The sequence below is a fragment of the Lolium perenne genome, chromosome 5, assembly GCF_019359855.2.
Source record: "Lolium perenne isolate Kyuss_39 chromosome 5, Kyuss_2.0, whole genome shotgun sequence".
In the NCBI taxonomy this organism is placed as follows: Eukaryota; Viridiplantae; Streptophyta; class Magnoliopsida; order Poales; family Poaceae; genus Lolium; species Lolium perenne.
In genome coordinates this window covers 172611960-172638035 of record NC_067248.2, presented here as the reverse complement: position 1 = coordinate 172638035, position 26076 = coordinate 172611960, and the positions used below count along the sequence as shown (strand labels likewise).

The following is a 26076-nucleotide window of genomic DNA, read 5'->3' as shown; positions in this document are numbered from 1 at the left end:
TAAAATAAACTAAGCAAAATAATAACAATGTAAAGAGATTGGAGATGAGAGACTCTCCTTGCAGAAATCCTCTTTCTCCCCGGCAACAGTGCCAGAAAATAGCCTTGATGAGTGCAGAGCACACCGTTGGGGAACCCCAAGAGGAAGGTATGATGAGCAAAGTAGCAAGTTTTCCCTAAGTAACAAACCAAGGTTGAATCCACCAGTATGAGAAAGAAATGACTTCTGAAGGTATTGCTAGCTGAATTTTAGTAGGGCGCACTACCAGCGTCATCAACAACATGGAACCTGCACACAAACACAACCAAAATATTTTGCCCCAACTTACAGTGAGGTTGTCAATCTCACTGGTTTTGCTGAAAACAAATGATTAACCGTATAGTGTGGAAAGAGATGTTTGTTTTGAAGTGGAGTTAAAGAGAATAGTGCTTGCAGTAAGTAAACAGAACATGTGTTCGCAGTAGATGATTTTATTAGTTTAAAAGAAAGGACCGGGGTCTACAGTTCACTAGAGGTGTCTCTCCATAAAGATAAATAACATGCTGGGTGAAAAAATTACAGTTGGGCAATTGACAGAATAAAGATCATACATGACAAGATGATAACTATGAGATTCATTTGAGCATTACAACATAATACATAGACCGTAATCAACTGCGTCTATGACTAATAATCCACCTTCCGGTTAGCGTCTGCACCCCTTTCAGTATTAAGTTGCAAGCAACAGATTATTGCATTAAGCAAAGTGTGTAAAGTAAACAATAGAATTATCCTTAGACAAATTATTGTTGTTTTCTTCCTAGTAGCAACAACACATCTACAACCTTAGAAGTTATTGTCACTCTTCCAGATTACTAGAGGCATGAACCCACTATCGAGCATAAATACCCCCTCTTAGAGTCACAAGCACATACTTGGCCAGAGCATCTACTAGCATCAGAGAGCATGCAAGATCACAAATAACATATGACAAGTATATAATCAATCTCAACCGTAGTTTTCAATATTCATTAGATCCCAACAAACACAACATGTAGCATTACATAAAGATGATCTTGATCATGATAAGCAACTCACAAGATATAAACATGAAGCAAAAATTGGAGAAGACAACCATCTAGCTACTGCTATGGACCCGTAGTCCAGAGATGAACTACTCACACATCACTTCGGAGGCAGGCATGACGATGTAGAGGCCTCCGGTGAACCCTCCCGGGCTAGGGTCGGCGATGGCGGCCGCAACAGAACTTTTCGTGGATGGAGGCTCGGGTATTTAGATTTTTCCTGAACAGGTGAATAAATAGGTGGAAGGGCGAGGTCGGTGGGTGCCCAAGGGGCCCACACCACCCCTAGGCGCGGCCAGGGGGTGGCCCGTGCCTAGGGCAGGTGTGGCCGCGTCCTGGCACATCTTCGTCTCCCCTCCGGACTTCGTCTTTGGTACAGTAAAATAGGAATTTCGGCTTTTGTTTCGTCCAATTCCGAGAATATTTTCTGTACAACTTTTCTGAAATACAAAACAGCAGAAAATAGGGAACTGACACTGTAGCATCTTGTCAATAGGTTAGTTCCAAAAATATATAAAAGTGCGATGAAGTATAAACAAAACATATAGAAATTGGTGTAAAACAAGCATGGAGCATCAAAAATTATAGATACGTTTGCAACGTAACAACTGTTTATTTCAGTGCACAATGTAGTGTCAACTTAGTGCATTAGTTCTAGTATTTGATAATGTTAGTAGACACTTATAGTGCTTGTAGTTGCACTGTCAGTTTTATTAGTGTCGGATCAGTGCATTACTTATAGTATTTGATAATGTCGGATTATTGTTAGTGGTTCTCTTTAGTTGCAGGTAAGTATAGTTGCAAGTTAGTTTATGTAGTGACCTCACATTTATTAGGTGCCGATCCATGTGCTTACAGTGCTAGTCCAGGATCAAATTGCTAGCACACACATTTGCAAGATGAATATAAAAAAAAGGTCAATCACTACCACGGATGATCCAACAGAAATAAAATAGTTCATCACAACTTGCATAGCTCATAGCTAGCTTTTAATTAGAGTTCACAACGGTAAAGTAGAAGCATGGAGCCATCTTTCTTTTGGATTCCTAGGGCAGACGTGTTGGCCGAAGACTCGTGAACTTGTTCAACTATCTTCATTCTTCGTAAAAATCTGTACCATGAGAAGTTGCAGCTCCGAAGGGTCAAATACTTTGAATGAGATCAGATCATTCAATGGCCACAACACGTCGGCAGGGCTCCACAGTGCCAAGATGTGAATGAGATCGGATCTTGTGGTGGCTCTCCCCTCCTTTATATATGCATAGGACGGGCCTCCAATAGTCTCCCAACCGACCTTAGAACCTAAGAAAAGTTTAGGAACAAACGGGGACGAAGTATGTGGAGAGTCGCATCAGTTATGTGCATTTTTGTGATCTAGAACCCGTGGTATGGGCGCGTGGTACTATCACCACGACTGTACCAGTGTTCATTAAGGTTTCTGCAATGCTTCAGAATTTTGGCCGCCATTTCTTCATATGAACTCTGATTTAGGTGTTATTTGGCTCTTTGGATTCGTGTCAATGAGGGATGCAACACCATGATCTTGGATATTTATTATCTTGTAATGAAAAAATTGACTGCTTTCCACCCATGAAATGGCTAAATCGTGTGCATGTAACTACTCCATATTGCCTCTCTTTGGCTCCTTTTCTCGTGCTTTGTCCATAAACATTCATAACACCTACACACATATCAAATACAAGGAAACATGATAAAATTATACTAAAACTACTAGTTGTGAAAATCTCTCATGAAAATGAAGCAATACTTGTAATCATGCATTTTAGGATATATGTAGTCGAAGCTAAATAGAGCATGTAATGAGATAAAAAAAAAATATGTTTATATAGTGAAAAACATGTCGCTTTTAGAGTCATCAATATGCCAAAGGGGAGCATACGCACCCGGGAGCCGAATTGAATTTTCCAAAGGATAAAACATACGAGTTTGAGTATGAGCCAAAATATCTACTCCCTCCAGTCAGATTTAATCGACGCGGGAGGTAGTGCATACGAAGTGAGAGCTAAGCGCGAGTGTGCGTTGATTAAATTCGACCCGATGTAGTAAGATTCAGGTCTATTAGCATTCATGTTTCACGATTCAAATATTCACTAGGAATCGTGATTTTTTGTATTCATATATTTTACACTTTTTGTTGTTGTTGTTGTTGTTGTTGTTGTTGTTGAGAATTATTTACTCGTTTTCTAAGAAAACTACAGTTCAAATGGGCCAATTTGCAAATTGCAAAAAGCAAACGGAGGAACAGGCGGGCCCACCTACGTCGTGATATACTGGGCCTTATTCTAGCAGCCCATGGTCCACACCGGCTTGAAACCTGGCCCATTTCTTATTATCGTTCCATCGATTCCCTACCGGCCAAACCACCGTTACCTCCGCCGCTCCTCACCGGCGACATCGGCGGCGACCGTGCAGATCCCGTGGCATCCGCCGGCGGCCCAGAGAGACAAGTACCGCCGTCCGCGTCCGGGTTCTGGTGAGTACGTGTACCTTCCCTGCTGGACTCTGCCCATCTCGTTCTGTTCTCATCGGCACTTCTTGGTTTCTCCGTTAGTAGTACCCTCGAGATATTTCGCGGTTCTGCTTGTCCGGGTCGTACAGTAAATTCTATTCTTCTTAGATGGAGGTGCTTCTTTGGTTCTAGGACCACTCTCGGAGCCCTAAACGGAAGCAAGGCTGCCATAGATCAACATCGTGCTAGCAAGTGGTTACTTGGTAGAATCTGTCGATCTATATTTGCTTGAGTGGTTGAAGAGAATACAGTGCCCTAGGTTTCTGTATTCGCTGAACCTAGTTAGCGCAATGTGTTGTGTAAAGTGGGTTGATGACCTGGCAGGCTTAGTTCTTTTGTAAAGAATTTTAGGAACAAACTTATAATTTTGGCTTTGAGGGTACTGCGATTAGCATATTGATAGCTCCATGTAGTGTTTCTGTGTGAGCATGTATTTCGCTGGTATCTTTATATATGCATTTAGATAGGCAGGGTTGTTATTCAGAAGTACTATGTTAGTACTTATAGATTTGTGACCTAATCTAGGTTGCTGGCGTGGTTCCTTTTTAGCTTGCCTCCTTGGTAGGTCACCAAAGCACATATTCCTTAGCGCAATCAGTTTCTTTGGGTGATACCTTTGCTAACATTTATGTGTTGTTCATCCAGCGGTGGCTTAAATTGGTGAAACTGATACAAAGCTACTGGAATCTTCAGTGTCTAGTGTCATCATGGCTCATCAAAAGCGTGAATCCAGCCTCACCGACGAAGATTGGGCATCAAAGCGCCTGAAAGGTGCTGCCAATTCTACTGAAAAGGATTGCACTGTAGACACTGCTGCTTCTCAGGAAACAAATGGTGAAAAGGGAGACACCTCTCAAAAGGAAAGCAAGGCGTCGATGGGCTCGTGTATTTCGGATGAGAAGTCCATAGCCATCTCGAAATTTCCAAGTCAGCAAGAGATGATATTAGCTACTATTGAAGCCGATGCTGCAGAAGATAAGGGCTGCAGACATGCAATGGAGGATGCCTGGGTGGTGCTTTCTGATGCTAGCATGGAATCTCCAGGAAATCTGAGGTTGCCCCTCTTATATTCAGATTAGTTACTGCAGGATCCCTTCTGATGCTAGCCTGTAGCTAATTTAAGTAGCTTGATGCAGATGTGCACATTTCGCAATATATGATGGGCATGGTGGCCGCTTGGCTGCGGAGTATGCACAGAAGCATTTACACCAGCATGTTATCGCTGCAGGATTACCACGTGAGTTGGTCTGTTTACATTGTCGGCTTCTGTTCAATGTTTTCATTAATGTTCATTACTAAATCACTATGTATTTCGTTCATTACTAAATCACGATGTATTTCCTGTATCTTCAGTTGCTCATACAGATGTTTTTGTACCATCAACTGTTTTTTTCATTTCTTAGTGCTATACTCAGATGGTTTCTCCTTTTTTTTCATCTGCTTCTATACCCATTCAAACTAATGTCTCCTTGGAATATTGTTTTAGTAATTTATATGTGCAATAAGAACAAAAAATTTCATGCTAGCTGTATTTATGATTATGCACTTTGCATCCTCTTTTGTCTGTTGACTGACGAATTAATAATTTTATGAGATCACATGGCCATTTACTGTTTCTTGATATTGACTTCCTCGCTAAGAGTGCTACCTTACTTTTTCTTTAATTTGATTGTGAGACCATTCAATGACTAGACTCATTTTTAAGACTAAATTGCATGATTCAGATATTTCAATTTGCTTATCCCGTTGTTGGTAATTTAGCTAATATTTATGTATTGTTTTGCAGATGAATGTTAAACTGGCAAAGAAGGCCATTATTGAAGGTATCTAATACATCAAATTCTTTGCTTGTTTAGACTCTAGAATATAACCAGGCCAATACTAATTAGAAGAACCCCTTCTACTATTTTCATCATTGTACTTTACAATTTTAGATTAGATTGTGCTTGCAATTCAAAAATTCATTGTCGCCTTACCCTAGATGGTTCTATATCTTTATTTCTCTGATGCACTTCTATTGACATGTCACTGGGATTGCCATCATGTATGGGGTGTGTCAGGTTTTGAGTGGAAATGATTTTAATTCAATATATTCTGTTTGCTTATACAGTGCCATATTGACTGTCTTTTTGCATATTCTTTTCTTGTGTGCCTCTGTGGTGCCTTTTACTCTTCATTCTTCTTCTTAGTGGTCATGCAGTGCTATTCTGTTGAAACTTTGTTGGGTATTTGTATAACTCTGATTTAAGCTTTTCTTAATGCTTGGCGTCTGCAGGTTTTCATAGAACTGATGAGTCACTACTGCAGGAAAGTACTAAAGGTAAGAATTGTAGTCTCAACTTTCTTCGTCTGCTTTGCAAAATGACCAGTCAGACCCTACGACCATGGTTGGGAAATTGTCAGGCAAGCTGGTCTAACAACTAACAACTGATATATTTATTGGTTATAGTAACTTTTTTAAATGTTGCAAATTGTATCCTGTGTTCTGTAGACCTATCCTCACAAGCCACCTCCTTTAAAAGTGATACTTTTGAGAAAGTATCCGGTGGAAAACACATTATGACGAAAACTCTGTGGAAACCATGTTAGGGGTTTGTAAAAATTATCAAAAAAATACATTATGTTCAAAATTTCAAGTTCCAACTCATAATCATTTTGCAGTTATGTAAAAGACAAATTCAGCAATGAGTAGTAGCATTTTTTGTTTGCTACTATTCATCACTCAGTTTGTTTTTTTGTAGCTCCTAAATGATTCTGATTTTGAACTTGAAAGTTTACTTCTTCAAAGAACTCCACCCCTCAATAATTGTTGTGATTTTTTATGAAAACTTTAAACATGGGTTGACGTGGTTTTCACCGGTTTCCATGATTTTTGAGTCACAACTCAAAAGTGAGTCGCCGAGGCTGTGACTCAGTGTATAGTCGACCAAAGTCACTGTATAGTCGCCATAAGTTGCTGTATAGTCGCGAGTCGCTGTGTTTTTTGGAAAACGACTCGTCGACTATACAACGACTATTCAGCGACTCAAAAACCATGCCCGTTTCCACCAGATATTTTCATGATACTTTCAAGTGTATTGTTTAGCTGGTGGCAAGGTTAAACAATCCTCTATTGGGCGTTACTATGGTGTCGCCGAGGATGCCTAGATGCTCTGCTGTGGCGTGGCACGGCGCTGTGACCCTACGCGGTAGTCTAAGCGACCTACAATATCCTCAGGCGACGAATTAACCTTACTATTCCACTTGTGGGTCAGCTCGATTGGCCAGTCTCCACTCTTATCTTTTTAGCTTTTTATACCTCTTTCTTCTCTATTGGCATTGGTGATTTTTTAGATGGTACAGCCTTGACAGTGACTCATCCCTGGCCGAGGAGATAGCGTTTTTCTAAACCTTGGTTGGTGCGCAACGACACAGTGGAATAGGGTGGACCTTACTTTCTTGCACTGACAACAATCTCTTAGTAGTTATGATGGATTGATGGTAAATTAACAACAATAAACATTTTATTGTACTAAGTACACAAAGCCCATAAAAAATGGTAGTTTTGGAGGATCTCTATCATGTAACTTACTTTCTTATTGCTTGCTTATTTCATGATAGTACTCACATGTCTGATCTATAGGAAACTGGCAAGATGGTGCAACAGCTGTATGCGTTTGGGTCTTGGGACAGACGGTCAGTTTATAGTACCAGGGATTTTCTTCTTTCTTCATATGCATCATATCCTGGAATTCTTTTCGGTTATCGAATTTAAAGTCCGTATGGAATCATGATTTATGAGACCATTTGTTTCTTTAGTATGCATAATGTTTAATGTCCATTCCCTGACTTGAAGAACAGTAGAACACCGATTCTTCATTTCTTTGTATTGAATTTAGTTTATACCCACATTCCTATCTTTAAGTCAGCAACTCAGCATACTGCGGCATAATTTACCGTGGCTAATCTACAAACATAATAATCCATGCATTGGTTTTTGTTCTCATGCATAAGTAACTCATTATGTGGTGTTATCATTTGGGTACTGAGTGCTAATTATTATTTGTTGAGATGCATAGCTTATGCATTTCAGACATTTTACATGCTAAATCAAATCTCAATTTAAATTCAAATCTAGTTATGCAATCTATTTTGCTTAAGCTGCTCTTTCTTGACATGTTCCAGGTTGTGGTTGCGAATGCTGGGGATGCTAAGGCAGTATTAGCTCGTTCTACTTCAACCGATGGCGAAATTGAAGTGGTTGACACTAAAAGTCTACTGAAGGCTATTGTTTTGACGAGAGAACATAAAGCCATCTTTCCACAAGAGCGCTCCAGAATCCAGAAGGTTAATAGATATGTAGTTCCAACATTTATTTCAGTTGTCCCTCCTAACTTAAGTTTGCTTGGTTATGCATGTTCCAAAGGAATCAATTCCCTGGTTATTTTATGGTTGCCATTGCAGTCATGTTGTCTCTTTTTCTTGGCACCACTATCTGTCAGATGAGATCAGATTATGGTAATAAGTAGAGGGGAAAAAGTCTGATTTTGGTAATTATATCAAATTTAAGCTCTGACATTCGTTCCAGTTTGTTCAAAGGACTTTCTCGAGCATTGGAATATTAGCATTTCTGTTGCGCATCCAACCCATGCCAACTTACCCTAATTGCTGCCAGTTTTTAGTGAGGAACTAGCTGATTTGTGATGAAAAACTCTTGTCCTTTCGTTGATTCATTTTCTCATGTTGTCTCATTTGCTTGGTCTAATGTCTGAATACAATATTAGATGAGCATCTTACCCGCTACATATTGCATATTGAGCTCTTATTTTGATATGTCCTTGCTCACGATTCATTTAACCTTGTGCTATAAAGTCTGGAGGTTCTGTTGGTCCTAATGGGAGACTGCAAGGACGCATTGAAGTATCTAGAGCTCTTGGAGATCGCCACTTTAAGAAGGTTTACTGATGCAAACTTATTTGCTGATAAAACTAACCTGGTATTCTGTTTGTCTATATAGAAAATATATTACTGTTTGAGTATCACTAGTGCTGTGATGAATGGTTGAGGTGTTCTCTAGAGAACGATTCCCTCCTTATTCCCATCTCCCTCCTTTTTGTTAAATGGTAGGAATTAGATCATCTACTTCCATGCCCTATTCCTCCTAAATTCCCATGGCCACCTACAAAACAGATGACTTTTTTTTTGGTTCAAATACCTAATTTCCAACTGAACTCGTTGTAAGTTCTGTGGGATCTATTAGGAACTTCAGGTAACCGATAACGGACACAGAGATGTATCTGCTTGCTATAATTATGCTTATGGTTTTGCACATTTTCATGTTAACTCCAGATCAATTGATGATGTTTGTGATTTCTGGATGCGAGCTAAACCATAGTTCTGATTTGCTATTTTCTCGTGTGACCATCCATGCAAAACAATGCAATAATGGAGGTAATTGGTTAGCATGGCTCGTTCATGAAAATACAGGTCTTTTGTATAGAGTGCACATCAGTCATATACAGTTTTGGGCTTACAGTTCTAATTTATATCAGTTACTAAGTTCTTACATTGTGTTGCTTACATCCAAAACTGTCAAAAACTCAATGCTCTACATTAGTATGAGGTACCCTCATTAGAGAGATAATTTTACCACTGCTGTCAAATGTTCTATCCAAATTTTGGGAAGACATTGACGCTTATTTTTGCAGATGTAGCTGTGTCAAGCCAAACTAACCAATAAATCTAATTTATCGTAAAAAAACTATACAAAAAAAAGTGTGTGCTGCCTACTATACATGCTCCTTCAGCATGCTTTCTCAAAGCCAGCGTTCAACAGATAAGAAGGCTAGCTGTAAAAAAATACCTTTGTGGGGCATGAACATTAATCAATCAACTACTGTGCAGGTCGGGTTAATTGCAACACCAGATGTACATTCTTTTGAACTTACAAAGAAGGATCATTTCATCATTCTTGGCTGTGATGGCTTATGGGGAGTATGTTCATTTTCCTTTCCTTGTTACATCAGTTTTTGGCCTCATTTGGATTTCTTCAATTGTATTTATGTTGAGTCTAATTTGTTACGTATCCCAGGTATTTGGACCAAGTGATGCTGTTGAATTTGTCCAGAAGCAATTAAAGGTGCTAAGTAATTTGTAACTTCTATATACATTTGTTTCTTCTACCCACTATTTGCTATAAGTTGTCTGTACTGAGGTAAAACTGATTAGGCTTTGATTAGATGATGCTAAAATTAAATTGTAAGCCTATCTTCTGTAGTGAAGTTTATGCTACCCATTCCCCTATCGACTAGATTACCCATGTATACATGGTAGAGCTCTGGGATCTCAATGAGTAGCCATGACCTGGGAGCACTCGTGATAAATAGGGTTTGGGGAGGGAGATTAACTAGGGAAAATAATAATTATTTTGCTTGGCTTTCATGAGTACAGACTACAGACTAGTCTTTACATATGACATCCATGACTAACTTAATCCTTATCTGATTCAAACTCTCAGGCATAATAACTTTTCCTAACATGATGACTCTTTATTACGAAATAGAAGACTGAGAAATTAGTGAAAGATGTAGCTCCTCTCATAATCTGGCGTATGCGTTGAAGCTGGCGTGGTTTCGTAAACTCTGCAGGAAATTCACCACATAGCAATATACTCCATCCTTTCCAAAATAGTTGAAGTTCTGGGTTTTTTCCAAGTCATACTTCTATAAGTTTGAGTGGATTTATAGAAAAAAGTGTGTCAATATATATCTAGAACGTTAAATCTATATTTTATGATGAATCTAGGAAATTGTGTCAATATCTACAACTTCAACAATGATACTTATTATTTACTGCAAACATATTTTCATACCTTCAATAAATTTCATTTTACCCTAAGCATCTCACTGTACCTTACTGTACCACTCAGGAGACATCTTCAGCCACGCTCGCTGTGCGGCGTCTGGTGAAGGAGGCTGTTCGCGAGAGGCGATGCAAGGATAACTGCACAGCCGTTCTGATCGTCTTCAAGCACTAGAAACTCCTGGCTGCTGCTACACACCCAGGAAGAGAAGTCATGGACAGAGAACACTGTCTAGTTGAGGCCTACATGATTCTTTTGTTCTCAGTGCTTACCATGGGTGTTAATGAGTTTGTGAGACCACTGTTAGTACACAATCTGACCACATTTCATTTGGATTTTCGTTTTCGTTTGGACCATGATTTCCTGGCAAATGTCTCTCTTCTAAGTGTCCCGAAGGAAAAATTGCTTAGCTGATTAAATCGTCGTACGCTGCTCGTGTATACTGTGTACTCTGTGCAGCTATTTGCAAGATCTCGTAGACTGTTTACATGATCTGTTTTTTTTGTTCGTTGATGAGGCTAGTTCTTTAGACAATGTATACAGGAGCAAGTGAATTCTCGTTTTCTGGTCTTCAATCTATCTGTCCAAGTGCTATTTTCACGTAAATTATTGTATGTGGGGAAATATGAGTATCTCGAGAGAAGCATTGGATCCTGGGAAGACTCCAAGGTCCTAATTTGGCTGGCATAGAATCAAATTCTGCGAGGAAATGTACACCCGGTGCTGAAGTATAATACTACTACAGTACGCTTGTGATGCAGTCAAAGCCTCCTCGAGTTGACCATGCTTCTTTCGAGTAGTACTATCTCAATTTTAAAATAAGTGGCGCAAGTTTATTTAAATATAGATGAATCTAGATGTATTTAAATGTGAGCGGAGGCTAGCTACCAGTACCACTAGTCTAGGGCTGCAATTTGCGCCCTTTGAGTAAAGCTTGTGCTTACGTGAAGGAGACATTTTTTCAACTGAGAATGCTTGCTTCGTCCACCAATAAAAGTGGAGTCAACAACCGCTGCCGTGCTAAAGAGTAAAGATAACCAGATGAAGAAAATAAATGGAAATCTCTTCTTCAGAATCGTCCGTGAGACAAGCCGACAGGCCGTGTTAAGAAACGATGGGACCTGGGTGCCGAGGTTTAATGGCTTGCTCCCTCTTCTCTAGACGTGATTAGCACCAAGTGCGCAGCCAGTCCTACTACTCCATAAATCATCAACTTCTCTTCCAGCCACACACACCCCGCACTGCAGGCTGCCAGAAGCCCCCGGGGGATGCTGACCCGCCCGAACCTCTTCCTCTCCCCGTACGCCTCTCTTTCTCTCTCTCTATCAGTTCCATTGTTTGGTTGATTTTCTTGGATCTGTCATCCGTAGAGCGTTCTTCCCCGTTCTCCTCTTTTCTGTTCTTGCTACGCTCATCCGAGATCGGGCACTCGAACCTTTCTTGGTGGAGTAGATTTTTGGCTGGACTGAAACGCCAAAAGATCTGTTTTTATTTGTTTCATGTGTGGCCTGTGTGATCCATCCCCGTTCTTATTCAACTGATTGCCCCTTGCCCCAAATCTTAAGTAGCTGCCCCACCCCGCTAATCTTGGCTGGATTCATCTAAAAAGAGTAAAAAAATCTTGGTCTGATTGCGACGCGGAGGTCCCGTCAGTGGGCGGAAGCCATCAAGAGATTGCGCGGAAAATTGCCACACAATAGAATGGGCAGCTGTGTCCATCTTGGTGCTTGAATCGGTTCGTCGTGAAGTTTGTTTTTTTTTTTTTTTTTTTTTTTGAGAGGATTCGTCATGGGAACTAACTCGTCGTGAAGTTAGGATGCCTCATTTTAGGAGTTTCTTCTTCACTACTAGTATAGTTATATTTCCGGTAATTGTGCCTATTCAATCCTGCACTGGTTATCTCCAGCCAATTGATTGGTGGTGAATCAGTGAATGAATATTCCACACTTAAAAAAAGGCTTTTCTGAGCCCATGCCACAACAGCTTAAGCTAAACAACTTGACAAGTGCTGAATCTGGTGTTCGCAACTGAAATATGTTGCTGGTTCAGATTGGACTTGGTAGTTGGGAGAGCACAACTTCAGCCTTTGGTGCCTTAGTTGTAGTAATTCTGCTGTCATGATTCATACGCAAGAGGAACAGGCTGCATTTAGTTCAATATAAGATGTCAACTGTAATCGTATGCCAGAAGCATAGTAGCCAAGTTTCCGGTACGGTGGGTTCGAGGAACGGAAACGGGGGACGAGAATCGTGGCTAGCAAAAATTAGGAAACAGTCAGGGTATACATCTCAGGGGTGGGACGCGATCCGGAAAATTTGGGGACGATGAACCGGGGACGATGGAATGGATCGAGTCAAATCAGCCGTATCTAGCTACAGCCCACGTTAATACAGGGCCCATTCTAAGCCCTTGCATGTCCACATAGCCAACATGACACACATACCAGTCGATCTCCTTCCTCCCAAACCAGAATACTGAACAATCCATGCCGCTGCCGCTGCCGCCGCCGCAATCCTTCCTTAATCATGGCCTCCAATCTCACCAGGTGCGCGACCTGGAACGTGTACCGAGAGCAGGAACGCGTTTCCTCTCTGAATCCTCTCGTACCGGCTCTCGTTCCCAACTCCGATTCCGGGCCAGTGAATCGGGATCGAGGAACGGGCCACCGTTCCCCGTTTCCGGCTGCTATGGCCAGAAGTGCCTGCTAAGAAATTATTGCCTGTTGATATTTCTAATGCTTATGTTGTTGATCTGGGTATCCCAGTTTTATTTGTTGGCCACGTTGTAATCTGTCAAGTAATTACATGCTTGTGTGTTTATGCGCATTTATTTATGGACGTCTGTAATTAGTTCTTTATAAGCAAAATAGAATTGCAAAACACCTGAGGTAGCTTGCAGTTTTTTAGAATAATATCTATCGGTTTGATTCTCATGTGTGCTGTTACCTTACCAATTTCAGGTAAATAATCTGGTCTCATGGCGAAGCAACACTACGCGACCAGCAGCCTTGTGATAGGCTATGCTTTGTGCTCGAGCTTGCTGGCAATCATCAACAAGTATGCTGTCACAAAGTTCAATTACCCTGGCCTCCTGACAACGCTGCAGTACTTTACATCTGCTGCTGGTGTTTGGGGCCTTGGAAAGCTGGGCTTTCTCTGCCATGATTCCTTCAACCTGGAGACTGCCAAGAAATTCGCACCGGCTGCTGTTGTCTTCTACCTCGCAATATTCACCAACACAAACCTCCTCGTCCATGCCAATGTGGACACATTTATAGTTTTCAGATCCTTGACTCCGCTTTTGGTTGCTATTGCTGACACATTCTTCCGGAAGCAGCCATGCCCTTCCAAGCTCACATTCTTTTCCCTTGTAATCATATTGGGAGGAGCAGTTGGCTATGTTATAACAGATTCCGCTTTCAGCCTCACAGCATACTCATGGGCGCTTGCCTATCTGGTGACAATTACAACGGAGATGGTGTACATCAAGCACATTGTGTCGAGTCTGGGTCTAAACACATGGGGATATGTGCTGTACAACAACCTTCTTTCGCTGATGATTTCCCCCATCTTTTGGTTTCTGACAGGAGAGCACAAGTCGGTCTTTTCAGCTGTCGAATCACGGGGCGAGAGTTGGTTCCAGCTCGACGCCTTTGTTGCGGTAGCATTGTCATGCGTGTTCGGATTGCTCATCAGCTTCTTTGGCTTCGCGGCTAGGAAAGCAATCTCTGCCACAGCATTCACGGTAACTGGGGTTGTGAACAAGTTCCTCACAGTGGCGATCAATGTGACGATCTGGGACAAGCATGCGAGCGCATTTGGTTTGGTTAGCCTTCTGTTCACTCTAGCTGGTGGAGTACTCTACCAGCAATCAGTTACTGTAAAAGGAAATATTGCAGCACCACAGCATGCACTGGCATCTGAGCAACCTAAGGATGACAGTGACAGTGCAGAGTATGATGAGGAGAGACAGAAGTTGGTTTCATCTGGTGAACGCCCCAGTGCATGAAGAATGCCATTCTTAGCTTTAGATCGACAGGTTTGTCCTTTAATTTTGTTCAGTAGGCCCTCCTGCTTGACCGTTGCAACAGAACCACACAATAGACAATGCCAGTGTATTATGTAATATTTGTTTACAATTAGAAGTTCCCCTTTGTCTGCACTACTCATTTTCTACTGGAAGAAAACTAGGCTTCATCACTATTGTTTATGGTAGGCCTGGTGCCGGTTGTAAAATCGTAATACACTACCTGTATGGACACCTCATGTTATTCTTGATGTTATATAATCAAAAACAAGAAAGTGGGTAGGTATTAATCGTAAGTTGCACTTTGGAGCTAGCGAGCTTTTGGACTTGCAAAATATCAAAGGGGCGTTATGCCTCAGAACAAGTTGTGTTATACTATCAAAGGGTTGGAATGTGAAGGTGTTTTAGTGTAATCTGGTTACCTGGCCCATGAGATGGAAGGGGGCATTGGTTCTTGGTGTATGGTGGACTATGTTCTACATGTCTCTCTCTCCTCCTAATCTTGAGGCTCTCACTTTTGCTTGTATGCATGTGTTTTCTTCTCTCTTCCTTGTATGCAACGAAGTTGCCATTGTGCAGGAGAGCTTGTGGGTGAAATCAAAATTCTCCCTTTGAATGATGCCTCCATTGTTTTTCTGTTGACTAGGTTATAAGAACCAAAATATTGATTTGACTGGCGGGGGAGTTTGCATTTTGTCTGCTGACCTCACGTACTCACATAGATCGATAATCATAAGCTGTTTATGGAGGAGCTTAAGATGAAAAGAACTAGCCCTGAAATACCCCGAGTTAAGCCACCAATCATCTCGAATGTATTTTTATACTTTTGTTTTCTATGAGGTTGCTTTTCAAAAGTACTCATCAATTTGTCTGTTTGGTTTTCGTATTTAGTTGAAAACAAGTTTTGGTTTTACTGTTTTAGACGAAAGAAAGAAAGTTCAACAATCTCAAACCGAGTCTTGTTTTTTTATTCTCGATAGGAACCTAAGACATGTTAACTGTTTTACATCCGTCCCAACTGAAAGATAAAAGTGAAAATTCACCATGACCACACAGATTAGTGACATTTACAGTTTATTTATGAATCTAAATATTTTGTTGTTAGTTACAAGATAATTTATAAATGGTTTATTATTTTTATGTTAATTGTTAACATTAAGTATTTCGAGATTGACTCCAAGTATCATGAAATTCTACACTCCACGAAAATCAGATGTTGCATATATCAGTGCAAGTTCCTTTGCAATTCCTGCATTCGGTGAACACAAAGATCCTATTTTCCTATTGATTTCCTGTTGGCATCCCCTATTCTTTTTTACTTTTCCAATTTTTAAAATTTAATTTAGGTTTAAGGTGCACTAGCAATTTTTTCCAAGATCGTTAAACACAACCCAAGTAAGTTACATGTAACTGCTTTTCAGTTTATAGTAATCTTGAAGTGCTAGCACTAAGTTGTCATTAGCTAGCTGCATTAATAATTTTGATTCCGAATTAAGGAAGAAAAAACATCTCAGTCATAAGATTTGGTAGGCAAGAAACTACCAACAACTATAGTTCCTTACATCATGCTCACCTTGCAACTTTACGACGTAAGTACAACAAACTTTCAGAGGTAATAACGATATGCCATCGATGACAGTTTTGAATGTTGATATGCTGGAGATAAACATATGTTTTTGTTTTGGCGAGCTTGGCACCACCTCAATGGATTCATTTCTGGTATATGTAATGCACTTATATGTGGATTAGGTCATTTTTTGCAGGTTTATCAATCCATAATATTAGTCACGGTAGGGAGCTTTTAGATGATAAGGGTAAGAAACATTTAAAGACTACATATGAAGGCGAAGCCTTATTATTCAGTCTGAACTAATGACATTTGTTTAACTCATTTTCTGGAATGTATATGAAAGTAAATGTATATGGGAGTTCTCATGGAGATTACACAGAGTGAAGACTTGGGGATACAGATAGAAATGGAGTTGGGGATGCTTCCGTTGTAGCATGAAAGTTCATTGCATAAATTCAAAGCAGATGTGGTAATTTGGTATCCTATATTGAAGCTTTAAACCTGTTGGTTTAGTTTACCGTATAATCCTCTAACCCAGTTTTGTCTGATGTCGAAACATTCAAAGATAAGTTGGAGGATTGGTTTTACGTCTGTATCATTCTAAAGTATTCATGTCAAAGCAGAATCATTTATTTGTTATTTTGTTAATAATTTTAGGAGTTAATTTAGTCTAAGTAAAACAATAACTTTGGGCAATAATTTCCGCAGCACCGCGCGGGGAATCATATACTAGTATGTACAACGCTGGTAACCTGGGGCTGGTGCTGCCTCCTGTTCCTGGCAATCGGGAAACAATTATCAAGTAAATACTATGCGCTATTGTCCTTATTGTTTCTCAGTTCTTAGTTCAACGAGTTGTTAGTTCTTCATAGCTGAATAGAATCATGCCACCTTTATTGCACTTTAGTATACTTCTTTTGCTGTCGACAAGTTTGGATGAAGTAATTGTTCGAGCAAGCACAGTATACTGAATAGGGCTCCACAATCGACTCATCTCAACATGTTTGCCAGGTTCAGATGTAACTCATTCGGGTACGCTGTCATTCATAAGAGAATCAGATATATCTGTCTGCACCATTTACTTCAATTAGTTGTTTGCTAAAATCTGATAATGTCCAGTATTTGGGGGTTCCTGTGTTTTAGACTTACTCTGACGAGAGTAATGTCATCCTATCGAATGAATAAATTTCTGCCTTACCCACAAAATAAAGCTGATGATGTCCAATCTAGAGAATCTAGTCAAAACTCAAAACATGGTCCTAGTTCGAGGAGTCAAATTTCTCTGGTTATGTTGTACTTGTGTTTCACATCATCAGAAGCTTCACCAATTTATATCCACAAAATCCCTTACTTGTTTCACTCAAAATTCCATCATGTTGTCCTAAGCTTTATATATTTTCATTGAAATTCCAATAATCAAATGTTTTCATCTATAACCCTTTTTTTTGCAATTTATGTGTGATCCAATGATAGGCTCGGATGTCCAGTCCTAGTCGTTGTCCTATGTCTTGTTGCGTTTTATTGTTGTCATTACAGCGAAAGGTAGAAACCATGTACAATAACGTTAAATCTCGGTCTGACAACCCACATTGTATTTTGGATTGACAATATGCTCCTTGATATATGTCAATATTTGCAGTTACACTAGCGTACTGAACCTCAGTTTGGCTCAACCACTTGTTAATTTGGCATCTAGACCGAACCAAGCGCCATATGTTGGGGAGAGAGCTGAAGCTGGTGGAAATGTGTACAACAATTTAGATGAACCCGGTTTACAGTTTCGATTTGGGAACATTTGCTACATGCAAAAAAAGTGATTTAAGAAAATTTGAAATAATTGGGGAGAAATTCCAACACGATTTAGCAGGTTTCATCAATCTTTACTCAGTTTGAAATTTGGCCTTAGATTTGGAAAAATGATTTCAGTACCCTAAAATTTTGGAATTACCGAGTGACTGGAGTGGTAAGCCGTCACTTTGTGACGAAATAGATTCCATGTGCAAATGGACAATGATTTCCTTCCTAGAGAAATTGTGTACAGTTAATTAAGTTTCGTCCATAATAAATGTTGAGGATTTAGTTCAAATTTGAGCTAATTTGAACTAAAATACACTTATTGCGGATTGGAGGGAGTAGTAAACATAGTAGAAGCTGATCGAAGTCGTTGATGTTGTTTTTAACAGAGAATTGGCCATCTGATATCCGGTGGTGGCTGATCGAAGCCGTGATGTCGAAGCTGCCAAAAATACATTCTATACGCTCTCATATGTTCCAAATGCAATAATGCACAAAATAGGATAGTGCTAATTATTTTCTTTAGGATTTTTACTACCAGTTTCCGGGTTCAATCGAAATAAATTCAAAAAAGGGAACCATGATAGTCATTGGAAAGTAATTTCATTCTGAAAGAAAATTTGTTAGCATCCACTCGGGCCTAGCCTAGAAATCGATATTGACGTTTAGATGCATACAACTCAGCTACAAGCGCCAAGGCCACTCTATCCCAAAACCCCGAACCGAAAAGAGGAGGAAAAATCTTTCTTATAAGCTGGTTGTACCCTTCTCCTGTAAGTAAGGTGGGACTAAACATATGCGCAGCCTCACCAGTTTATAGTAGTTCTAACAAAATTTTCGCTCGGATAGTACATGATTGTTTGGTTAAGAAAGGTGCATGTGATCTAGACCGATGACCCAAGCTTAGAAACACCATGTTGGAGGAGGGAGACCGGTAGCTATGTGTCCAAAAATTGGGATGAAGCCGATTTATTGTGAGCATTTCGTTACATACAAAGATGATTTCGAAAAAAAATTCGAACAATTGCGGAGAAATTTGAACATGATTTAACGGTCACCAAGTCTTCTAATTAGTTCGAATTCGACCCGAAATATGGAGAAATGGTTTCAGCACCCCTTTAAATAGGGATATTTTATAATTTGCCACACATTATATTGGATCTTTATAATTTGCCACATATTACTTTGTCTTTTACTATTTGCCACACATTACACTCATTCCTTTATAATTTGCCCTATTCTCCACTTTACAGCTCTATAATAATTTTTTACTCCAAAATACTTTGTGAAATACCATAACTGTACGTATGTGGCTGGAACGATCAATCTAGTAGATTAGATCTGCACTCAATCGTTTGGTTAAACAAATCATTACCGAAACAGAACAAAACCGTCGTTCCTTTTACAACAGCGGAAAAACAGGATCCACGAAAGCAGCTCGACGCAAGCAATCGCCGGCTCTTCCTCGTCGCACCAGCCGCAGCTGCTGCCGAGTACCACTATGACTCCATTTTTGGGGTCCCCGCCCGGCCCCTGTACCACGCCTTGAGGTCTTGAGGAGCTCCGCTGTCTCCCCTGCCATGGGAGCTCCGAGCTCGCCGTTGCTCGGCCGGACACGGGACGATCGTGAGCATGGCGGCCGGCCAGCCAGCGCGGACCCTGGCACGTTCGCTGCGTCGGATGGTGCTCTCCCGTGTGGTCACTAGGAAGAGGAATGGAGAATAGCAGTGGTTGACCCCCAACTGAGTGGGGGATTTGATTCGTTTTGTTCATCGATTCAACTAGTTCTAGCCACATACGTACAGTTACCGTATTTCACAAAGTATTTTGGAGTAAAATAATTTAACAAAGCTGTAAAGGGAGAAATAGGGCAAATTATAAAGGAATGAGTGTGATGTGTGGCAAATAGTAAAAGACAAAGTAATATGTGGCAAATTATAAAGGTCCAATGTAATGTGTGGCAAATTATAAAATATCCCCCTTTAAATAACTGAAATTTACAGTCACAAGTGACTGGAGTGGTGAGCTGTGAGTTTGTGAGGAGAAACATGTGCCATATGCATTTTTTATAAAAGCCATTTTGTTAAATAAAATGTTTAACTATTACACCCGTCCTATGCATAAAATAGGGTACACACATTCGCTAATATCCAGATGAACAAGAGATAAAAATTAAATAAAATCAGAAGTAATATTCGAGGAAACTGTCTAGACGCCTACGGTGGTAGAGGCTCAATCCGTAGATTACGCTGACATCCATGTTGGATAGAAATATCCCTCGCCATGTCTTCCAATCGTGTACTATAAACATGTCGTGATTTTCCACGCGCCTTTCCACGCGCCGTAGAGACGATCATGAACAGAGCAAAGTCGTTCACCAGTTGATAACCTACATGAGATAATAATTTTTATCATTAAAACCTTGTTATTTCTACATAGTCATAGAGACCAAATAACGACAAACGCTTCCACACTAATAGATACTAGTTGAATGCCCGTGCGTTGCCACGGTCAAAGAATTTAACTTTTTATTGTATGTTATTTGATCATAATAACGCATGTCCAAATTCTAATGCATGTGAAAACTTATGTATTTGGAAAACATTAAAGGTTACACTTCATTTGAAATGTCCATAAAAGTTATAATTTGGATCTACCGGTCCGACGATAGAAACACTTTCACTTGTCACACGACCCCTCACAACCTAGCGTGTCAACCATGTTGACAACGAGATCAAGCCACTTCGATATTGTATCCCAAGCGCCCAAACTGGTAGAGAGAGTTTGTATGGAGGGCCAAGTGTGCATCATCAACCTTGCTCGACGGTACCATTGTCCAGCCACCAACAGGAGTGGCGGAAGAGATCAGATTTCTCATATCTCGCTGCCCACTAAATGCAAATGAGAACGTGAGGATTCTTTGGTTCATATGCATGTTCCTAAAAATGAGTTCAAATATGGAAATGCCTAGTAGCTAACTGACTGTGGAGGTACCAATTGTACAGGAGACAATCTGCAATATAAGTTTGCCTGAAGATCCTAGCACTTCGTGTATCATAGTTGGAATATTCTTACCAAGTAACTTCATTTCTTGCTTGACCAAAAAAATTGTAGGACATATCTGAAAAGAATATGGGAGGTATGCCCCATGATAGGCACAACAATATTGCATTATTCAAATGCCAAAGGTGTGACCATCAGACAAACAAAGTTACTTCCAACAGATGGTAAGTCGCCTGCAATGTCTGCAACTTAATTGGGTAATGGCACTAACCGCTAAATCTCGGGAAGAAGGGTCAGAAAGATGTCACGAGACACCGGTGACGGCTTCTTCAACTCAGAGGTTGCTCCCAATGATCCTATACCCCATGTTCACAGCGAACCACATGGGATGCAAGAACCCCTCATAACAACTGCAACATCAGTCCAGAGTTTGATCTGAGTCTTGAATATTTTGCCTACCAAAATAATTCCAAATATTTCAGGTCATCATTTAAGTGAGCTTGCGGCGATCAATGGAAGAACGAGGTTACCTTTCAAGTATAATTCACAAATAAGCCGCCATACAAATCAAGGGATGACTTGTTCTATTCATTGAGCTTGTCCTACTGGCTGAGGTCCATGTTCATGGTAACTGCATAAGACCTGCATAGATACCAATTTGCTCACGGAACAAGCTTCGGAACTGAAATGATGCTTATAACAGAGTAGAAAATTGGAGTAGCCAATGTGCCCATCTTCCATCTGGTTGCTTATACGGGGCTGCCCACTTTAGTCGATGGTTCTATGCTGATTCTCCAGCCCACACTCCCCACGGCCACACCCGCGACCGACGTGCAACAAAGGCCTATATATAAAGATAATGTGAAGGCATATATGAAATAGATAATGGATTATAAAATGTATTTTAGTTCATTTTCAAGAGATTTTGAAGTTATATATATCAAAAGTATACTCCTGAAAACTATGTAGGTTGCATCTATTGTGTCCGAGAGTATAGTATGGTAGAGAATTAGGGGAAAAACAAAATCAAAAGAAGACCACATTAGACTATGGATATTTATCAGTTACTATAACCCAAAGGCAGCAACAGTGCAACGCATTAGATTATGGACATGACCGCATGAATCAACATAACTTAGGACCCTACATATATCAAAGCCACCTCCCGCAGGGCATAACTGTAGAGATGCTCAATGATAATTCCGCCCTCCTTGTCGTAACACAAAGACTGGTAGACAAAGACCTACTGTTCTTGGCTGATAATTAAGGATGACGGAGGCAACTCCTCACATCCTCGTGGCCAACTCTCTCAGTGGATCTATGGTAGATAAAGATGGACATGCGCCCTCAATAACCTGCACCACCACGACCAATATCAACGACATGGTTTTGCTTTGCTCGATGACTATAAGCTGATAGTAAATTGAAGCAGTCTGAATGTATTGCAAATTCATAAGGAATGATGGTGTAATGGAAGAAAATACAGAAAAGAGCTTGGTTAAAATAACTGTAATGGTAGAACATCGAAATTGGTTAGCCTAAATTTTGGAACCCACTGAACCAAACGACGGAGTGTTGGAGAGAGCTTGCATTAGTGTGCATCCACCGGCTAGCTCTGCCCACCACATCTTGATTGTTGATGAACAACTCCTCGTACCCCTCTTCTTGTGTCGGCGCGAGCGCGGGAGGTGGGGACACGCCGCCCGTGGACGAGGCGGAGCCGCTACGGTCACGACTATGGGGCGTCGGTAAGCGATTCATGATCCTGCCGTCATAACCACCGACCTTGTACATCGTCCATGGCAAGCGGCAGCGCTGACCGAGGGTAGGTCGTGTGGGCGGCGTCCATGGGAGGGCTGGTCGCCTTCATCTGGGAGAGAAGGGGCAGGGAGATCTGATTTGATTGCATCTTTAGCCATAAAGAGAGAGATTTGGCAAGTTAGAGTTGATTACGGGGATCACTTTGGCATGTATTGAACGGGTATGGTTCTAACTAAATAGGAAAGAGATGATTTGATTGTGATAATGAAATAGGAAAGGGAGGATTTAATTGATCATGCAAAAGCGCTAATTAAGGAGGCGGGGACGTACCTGAAAAGCATCGGACGGCATATGTGAGTCGGATGCAGATTAACGTACCGGATGGTCACAATCTCCTTCATCAAACGTGTTGTACGACTTACGACCAACTCGAATATAATAGTATAGATTTCTAAACCTATGGTCCACGCCATTTAGCCAGTTGGCAAACATATTTGCAAAACCGCCTTGCAAATATAAGGTAGAACCAACTTAAATGGCTAATGGTCTTGTTCGTAATGGCAGAATACACACTTTGTACTTGCGTGTGCCAATTGCATTTTACAATGTTATCTTTCATGGGTATTATATACTCCCCTATAAAGATATATACCATGCAAAAACGTCAGTATTTAGCAGAATCTTTAATTTGAGATGTACCGTGGTATGTGGTCTCTTATGAACTCTTTCATATGCTTGCAAGACATTAGACGACATTCCACCGAGAGGGCCCAGAGTATATCTATCCGTCATCGGGATGGACAAATCCCACTGTTGATCCATATGCCTCAACTCATACTTTCCGGATACTTACCAACAAGTTCTGGCAATTTGGCAGCGGCTGCGGCGCAGCCCTGCCTGCCACAATGAGTTGTCTAAGTCTGAACTGTCGAGGGCTTGGGAACCAGGCGACAGTTCGTGAGCTTCGCAATATGGTGAAGCAGGAAGGGCCCACTCTCTTGTTTGTCATGGAAACGAAAATTTTAGCGGAGAGAGTTGAGAAGTTAAAGTGTGTGTTTGGTTTTAAACATTGTTTCGCTGTCGATAGTGACGGGCTGAGTGGTGGAATAGGACTTTTTTGGTCTGATGGAGTGGAAGTTGATATCAAAAGTTTCAGTTTAGCGCATATTGATGCTAATGTGAGTATGACTGACGCTAATGTACCATCATGGCGTTTTACTGGTTTTTATGGGGAACCACGAGTGGAGAATCGTTATCACAGTTGGAGGTTCCTGCGTATTTTACATGCGGTGCCACATGGGGCATGGATGTGTACTGGTGATTTTAATGAAACATTATATGCGGATGAACATTTTAGCTCCGCGGCCAGACCAGAATGGCAGATGAGGAATTTTCGGGAGGCAGTGGATGATTGTTCGTTACAAGATCTTGGATATTCTGGAGTTCCATTCACATGGGATAACAAGCAGCAAGGAGATGCAAATGTCAAAGCAAGGCTTGATAGATCTTTTGTGAATGCGGAGTTTCTTCAGCTTTTTGAAATGGCGAGCGTGAAACATATAAGCTCTGTAGAGTCTGATCATTGCTTTGTTTTGACACAGCTACGACAGGTTTGTCTACGGTCCAACTATGGGACGAAACAATTCCAGTATGAGAATGTATGGCAAACTCATTCGGAATATGACGAGTTGGTCAAAAAAACTTGGCAGCATGGTGCTGGCCAGTTTGGTCTACAGGGAGTGGTCTCAGCTTTGAAAGAAATGCAAAATAAGCTTAGTACGTGGGGTACAAAGGAGTTTGGTGGATTACGGAAAAAGGTCCGGAAATTGCAGAAACTTTTAGAGCGACTTCGAGGTGCATCGGTGGGCTCAGGACCATCGGACGAGGAACGTGCGGTTGCTAGAAAGCTTCGAGAAGCTCTGAGGCAGGAGGAGATTTGGATGAAACAAAGGAGCAGAGTACAATGGCTTAAATCAGGAGACCGCAATACCTCCTACTTCCATGCTCAAGCTGCTCAAAGAAAAAGAATAAACCGTATTTCATCTCTGAAATCTACAGAGGATGATCGGGTATGTGAGGAACCTAGTGAGATTAATGAAGAGATTCAGGGTTTTTATCATGCTTTGTACGAGTCTCAAGGGTACAGGGAGATGGGACTGCTATTGGATGTGGTTATACCAAAAGTAACAGAACATATGAATGAAACTCTGACTAAGGAGTTTATTGAGGAGGATGTGAAGAAGGCTCTTTTCCAAATGGCGCCGTCGAAAGCGCCGGGTGTGGATGGTTTTACGGCTGGGTTCTTCCAGAGACATTGGGAAATCTTAAAAGCTGATCTGGTGCCGGCTGTTTTACATTTTCTGAATGGCGGGGAGTTACCACTTGGGATGAATGATACTGCTATCACATTAATCCCAAAGGTACGGAATCCTCAGTATATATCCCAATATAGACCAATTTCCCTCTGTCAGGTTCTTTATAAAATTGCTGCAAAATCTATTGCAAATAGAATGAGAGGGATGTTGAATGATGTTATTGGGGAGGAACAGAGTGCATTTGTGCCAGGACGGTTAATTACTGATAACGTTTTGGTGGCATATGAGAGTGTGCATTCCCTAAAGAAAAAGAAGAGATGCAAGAAGGCTTTTTGTGCAGTTAAATTAGATATGATGAAAGCATATGATAGGGTGGAGTGGCACTATCTAGAGGCTATTATGTTGAAGCTTGGCTTTGATAGTAATTTTGTCAGATTGATTATGAAGTGTGTCTCCTCGGTGAGATTTTCTGTCAAGGTTAATGGTGAATTACAGGAGTTCTTCTCACCAACCAGAGGTTTGAGACAAGGTGATCCAATCTCTCCATATTTATTTCTGATATGTGGAGAGGGGCTGACCTCCCTGTTGAATAGATATGGGGCATATGTGGATAGAGGTATAAGGGTGAGTAACCGATCTCCATGGGTTAATCACTTACTTTTCGCAGATGATAGTCTGATTTTCATGAGTGCCAGGGTAGAAAGTGCGGAAAGGCTAAACTCAATCCTGAATATTTATGCTGATTGCTCTGGTCAAATGGTTAATAAACAGAAAAGCTCTATTTACTTCAGTCCAAATGCAATGCAGCCTTTGAAAGATGTGATTAAAAATCTACTTGGGATTTCAGTGGAGGCCTTTACAGAGCGCTACTTGGGACTCCCAACAGCAGTAGGTAGAATTACCAGTGGAACATTTGATCATATTGGAGAACGTTCACGTGGGAAGATGCAAGGTTGGTCTGAAAAATTCCTTTCTTGTGCAGCGAAGGAGATCCTTATAAAGGTGATTATTCAGGCAATTCCTTTATACAGTATGAGTTGTTTTAAGCTCACCAAAAAGGTGTATAAAGTGTTGATTTCAAGTATAGCAAAATTTTGGTGGAGTGGATCTTTGGACAAACGGTCTTTACATTGGTTATCTTGGGAAAAGATGGTTTTACCAAAGATAAAAGG

The 26076-nt window shown here is 40.8% G+C and overlaps 2 protein-coding genes across 4 annotated transcripts; both read left to right on the top strand.

Annotated features, from left to right (window-relative positions):
- Positions 1-3390: 3390 nt before the first annotated feature.
- LOC127300629 (probable protein phosphatase 2C 67) lies at positions 3391-10922 on the top strand. 3 transcript variants are annotated; one of them, XM_051330770.2, is made up of 11 exons: positions 3391-3558; positions 4288-4648; positions 4731-4839; positions 5381-5417; positions 5870-5914; positions 7217-7269; positions 7759-7920; positions 8446-8529; positions 9478-9567; positions 9665-9712; positions 10502-10922. In XM_051330770.2, the coding sequence occupies exons 2-11, from the start codon at positions 4302-4304 to the stop codon at positions 10607-10609; spliced, it is 1083 nt and encodes a 360-aa protein (XP_051186730.1). In that variant the 5' UTR covers positions 3391-3558; positions 4288-4301; the 3' UTR covers positions 10610-10922. The 3 variants fall into 3 exon arrangements, with proteins under 3 accessions (XP_051186730.1, XP_051186728.1, XP_051186729.1); XM_051330768.2 differs by having other exon boundaries at positions 3427-3558; positions 4240-4648; XM_051330769.2 differs by having other exon boundaries at positions 3443-3562; positions 4240-4648.
- Positions 10923-11524: 602 nt separating this feature from the next.
- Positions 11525-14751, top strand: LOC127300628 (GDP-fucose transporter 1). Its single transcript, XM_051330767.2, has 2 exons — positions 11525-11735; positions 13395-14751. Exon 2 carries the CDS (start codon positions 13412-13414, stop codon positions 14441-14443), a length of 1032 nt encoding a protein of 343 aa, XP_051186727.1. The 5' UTR covers positions 11525-11735; positions 13395-13411; the 3' UTR covers positions 14444-14751.
- Positions 14752-26076: the final 11325 nt, after the last annotated feature.